Source organism: Haplochromis burtoni, unplaced genomic scaffold (assembly GCF_018398535.1).
Source record: "Haplochromis burtoni strain Fernald_Lab_line unplaced genomic scaffold, NCSU_Asbu1 Contig_133, whole genome shotgun sequence".
In the NCBI taxonomy this organism is placed as follows: Eukaryota; Metazoa; Chordata; class Actinopteri; order Cichliformes; family Cichlidae; genus Haplochromis; species Haplochromis burtoni.
Window position 1 is genome coordinate 1,444,775 of NW_024582494.1, and position 4,467 is coordinate 1,449,241.

The following is a 4,467-nucleotide window of genomic DNA, read 5'->3' on the forward strand; positions in this document are numbered from 1 at the left end:
GCCACACCTGCCAGGGGCGCCCCCATGCCTTTATAGAGACCAAGGATGCCCTGACGTGCCCATCACATCAAATGTATTCACACACACACACACACACACACACACACACACAAATGATTTTAAATGAGTTTCTAGTTTTTAATTAAAGTGCCTATACTTCAGTTGATGTGTCACATGTTGAAAACAGAGCTGAGTGGCTGTGGCCTGTGTGACTGTCCTGCAGAAAGCGCTCACCTCTTTGGATACGGTCTTGCGTAAGCAGTCATAGGTTCCTGTGTAAAGCACATACTGAGCGGCTTTGGGCTGTGTTTGTAGTCTCACCTGAAACACACAGTTTAAATAAGAAGAATTACACACACGCACAAACACACACAATGACCATGCAGGAGGATTGCTGAGTGCTGTCAGACAGGAGGAGACACCCACTAACATCTGCTGCTCTGTCACTGATAAACAGGGCGGTGCTGCGCTCATGTGACGGTTACTGCGATGCTGTGATCAAACTGTTTCTTCACAAAGACTCAGTGTGTCGCACACAAACACACAGACGTGGTTTAGATAGACTACAAAAAGATCTGGATTAAAAATAATGCCCATGTTGTAACGATAGGTTGTTGGTATTTAGCATTTACATTAAATTTCTGCACATTCAAAGTTACTATATGGTAAATGGCCTGCATTTGTATAGCGCTTTACTCAGTCCCTAAGGACCCCAAAGCGCATTACACTACATTCAGTCATTCACCCATTCACACACACATTCACACACACATTCACACACACATTCACACACTGGCAATGGCAAGCTACATTGTAGCCACAGCTGCCCTGGGGCGCACTGACAGAGTATGCACAATTATGTGAATAATAAAGTTATAAAAATCATAAGCAGTTATTACTTTAAAAAACTAAGTTATACATTTCACTGTGTGTTATACTTCTATAACTATGCATGTGACAAATAATAAAGAACCTTGAACGTTTTAGAAAAGGTGAAAATGCGACAGTGAGAGTAATGAGACGTTTCTATTGTGATGTGTTCAATACATGTGATGCTTCATGGCTTTACTTTGTTTTCGTCAGAAATCTGATTTTAACTTCGGGAGTTTGAGCTGCACACTTTGTACCCACGCTGTGACATTTCCTCGACAGTCTCCCGCTGGCTCTAAGCAGCCTCATTACTCCGTGTTCAGGTGGCCGCCCCGGCAACAGTTTAAGCTGATTTGTCGGTAATCTCTTTAGCACCACGATCTGACATTTCCCGTGACTTCTTCAGAAACATTACCCCCCCGACACACACACACACACACACACACACACACACACACACACACACACACACACACACACACACACACACACACACACACACACACACGTGGACGTGGACTAAATGTTTCTGTCTAAAGGTCTAAATCAGCTGTGTTGAAGCTCGGGTCGGGCTGCAGCTCTCACCTTGATGGTGTCCAGTGGGTGTCCGGCCAGCAGCAGACACGCTCCTCCGACACCCCCAGCCACGAAGTTCTTGAACGGAGACTCTCTGGGCTTTTCCTCCATCCCGCTGACCCCGCATGGCCCGAGTACACAGCCGGGCAACCTCACCACCTCACACCGCTGCTGTCCAGGGACAGGAGGGTGCGACTGTCAGCTGTCTGTCTGTGTGTCTGTCTAAGCGCGTCTCTCTCTCTGTGGACTTTGTCTCTCAGAGCTGAGCGGAAACGAGAAGAACAGTTATTCCTGTAAATAATTTATCACAGTCACCCCTTCACATGTCCATAAACTCTTTGCTTTAGTCATATGGCGCACTTTAAACCACTGTTTTATATTTTTGTAGCTTATAAAAATCTGCCGCAGGTGTATTCACAGGTAAGGTTGAAACAGGGGATACAGCGCCCTCTGGTGTTCGCAGAGCGAAAGATGTGATTTCTTAACACTGTCCAAAGTAAAAATACTACACTGCAATAGTACACCTGAGGGTCCTTCACTGCTGCAAAGTCTTCCTTACCTCTGCTGAGGAGGTTCTGCTTCCGGCAGTGTTTGTGTGTCTTCCCATCTGAAAACACAAAGACTTTTGAATAAATTCAGATCCTGCAGATGGCGTCATGTTAACGGTCCATTGAAATTCAGCTTCCATCCACCAGCGTCTTCAAGGTCATCTCTAGGAGTTATTGGTGGAAAATGGCCAAAAAAAACCCCAATTTTTCCTAAGAGTGTGATATGTATCATCAAAATCTACAAAGTAACATAAAACATGTGAAATATGCCACATTTGACGTCTCCTTCAAGGTCAGTGGATCGATCTGAAGGTCAAAATGATAATAATGCTGTATAGTGCTATTTTAAGCTTCTCTTTTCCATTGTTCATATTGACAACAATAACAAGGAAGTGGATAAAAATAGGGAATCGTACATGTGGATTGTAAATATTGTGGTACTTTGGACCTCTGACTTCTTCTTCCAGGTTAAATAAGGTCAAACTTTCACAAAACATTTTTTATCTTTAAAACTGTGCTTAAGATTCTGCTTGTTTGTTCGTACTGGCTACATTGAGGAAAGGATACCGGTATATGGTGACTTTCACATCATAGCTGCATCCTAATATCATCTCACATTTGACCTCTGACCTCTGTTTTACATTTCTGCCTTTATTGATCCTAAAATGTGCAAAATCTTTAAGGAAAGTATTTTCAAGAGGAAGAGAGAGAACTCTGCTATTATGTAATAACCTCAAGTTATTCATGTCCGGTTGTTTACAAAGTTATCCACTCTTACATGTTTATATAAAAATAGAATATTATTCCCTTAACAGTATATCACTGCTCAGAGAGAGAGAGAGATGCCTCGGTGGACGTTTGTGCTTCTTGTTCACACGTCAATTACTGTGACTTGCATATTTTATTCAATAAAACTCTAAAATCTCATGTAGTACAACGTTTAGGTAAATAAAAAGCCTAAGATGATCATTAAAAATGGTGATGAATTAAAAGTACATAAAGTATTTTACTTTTGAAACTGTTCAAATCAAGAATTTCTAAGACTGATGCACCTTTTTCCAGAAATTTTATGTTCTCAAATATCAGACTGGCGCAACAATAAACATGGGACTTTAATTATAATTTTAAAAAGTAAGAATAACGAAAGTGATTTTTCCTCATCCAGAGGATTACATGGAGATATTCATAGTTGGATGAAAGGGTCTGTAGCTTCGTCTTTAATATGGACACTTATATTTATCTCATACAGAGGCTGGTACACTTTCCAATGGATGGCGAGAAGACTTTTTAACTTATTATAAAAAGGCTTTTGATAAGTTAATAAGCTCATTTCAAAATTACACATGTGCTCTTCCTACCAATCACAGAAGCTAACAGCCGAAGAAAAGTCAACAGTTGCAGAGGTCTGAAAGAAATATCAATTTAATTGAATAAAGTATGAAGCTTCTCTTGGATTTCTGAAATTCCTGTTAGTTTCATTTTAAATATGCTAGGCTGTAGAATAAATTTCAGTAGTTTCTCACGCCTGTCCTCCTGTGTGCGTCATGAATTTTATCATATAATCATGAGTTATATCAGTATGATTATTTATCTCTTTATCAAACGTTCATATTTCTGTTCATTAGTAATTATGCCAATTAGGTCCTTTTACACATAAACTAATGAACAATATTATTCCGGCGAATTTGTTAAATAAAAATAATTTTCTCGGCATAATAAACCATCAAACTGTCACAGGGGGAATAAATAAATAAAACCACTCAATTTTTATTTAATTAATAGATGAAACCAATGACTTTTACAGTCACTGAGTGAAACCAACGACGAATGAAACGGAAAGGAAAAGCGGCAAGTGCAAATGACGTCATCAGCAGGCGCCTACAAGCCCCATTAGCGGGAATCTGACAAGAGCATCTGGCCGTTTGGAACGGGTGGAGGATCAAAGTGAGTCATTTTCTAAAACATACGGACTATTTGAAGCTTCTGTTAGCCACGCTTTATCCCGGGAAATCCGGGTGAAGTATTTTAGGACACGGAGTTAGCAACGCTGTCTGCTCTGGTTTTCGCTTTAAGGATCTGTGGTCACTTCCGGGTTTTTGTTTTTGTTCAGCCTACAGACTTTCTCGTTTAAAACGCGCCGAAACGCACACACACGGTGTAGCTGCGGCGATCAGGTCCTAACAGAATAAATGTGCGGCAAAAACTGTGTTTGTGTGGGACAGGTCAGCGCTGAGTCTAACATCTGGTTTGCTCTCTTACAAAGAAATGAACAGACTCTGATTTTTATGGTACTTAGATTTTAATGGCGTGAGACGGAACAGCCAATCACGGAGGCTGGTAAACATGCCGTGGGCTGCTTTCCTGCAGAGGGTGAAGAGGATTCTTCACTGCACTGAGGGGCTTGTGGGTCAAGCACATGTTTCAACCAATAACATTCAAATTAAGTTATAACTTCTATAATGTTTTTTTTTTT

At 40.8% G+C, this 4,467-nt stretch overlaps 2 protein-coding genes across 3 annotated transcripts in view; one reads left to right on the forward strand and one right to left on the reverse strand.

Moving 5' to 3' along the window:
- Window positions 1–3,853, reverse strand: part of si:dkey-150i13.2 (mitochondrial carnitine/acylcarnitine carrier protein) — a 7,433-nt gene extending 3,580 nt beyond the window's left edge. Inside the window, exons 1-3 of one of the 2 annotated variants that reach the window (XM_005930905.2) lie at window positions 2,006–3,853; window positions 1,456–1,708; window positions 235–321 (exon numbers count right to left, since the gene is read on the reverse strand). In XM_005930905.2, the coding sequence (XP_005930967.1) occupies window positions 235–321; window positions 1,456–1,557 (189 nt within the window). In that variant the 5' untranslated portion in view covers window positions 1,558–1,708; window positions 2,006–3,853. Of the gene's footprint in view, window positions 1–234; window positions 322–1,455 lie in introns of both variants that reach the window. The other variant, XM_042224252.1, reaches the window with a different exon arrangement.
- The window catches only part of ndnl2 (necdin-like 2), a 16,369-nt gene continuing 15,737 nt past the window's right edge, over window positions 3,836–4,467 (forward strand). Inside the window, exon 1 of the mRNA XM_005930902.3 lies at window positions 3,836–3,938. The gene's annotated coding sequence lies outside the window, so the exon portion shown is untranslated. The remainder of the gene's footprint in view (window positions 3,939–4,467) is intronic.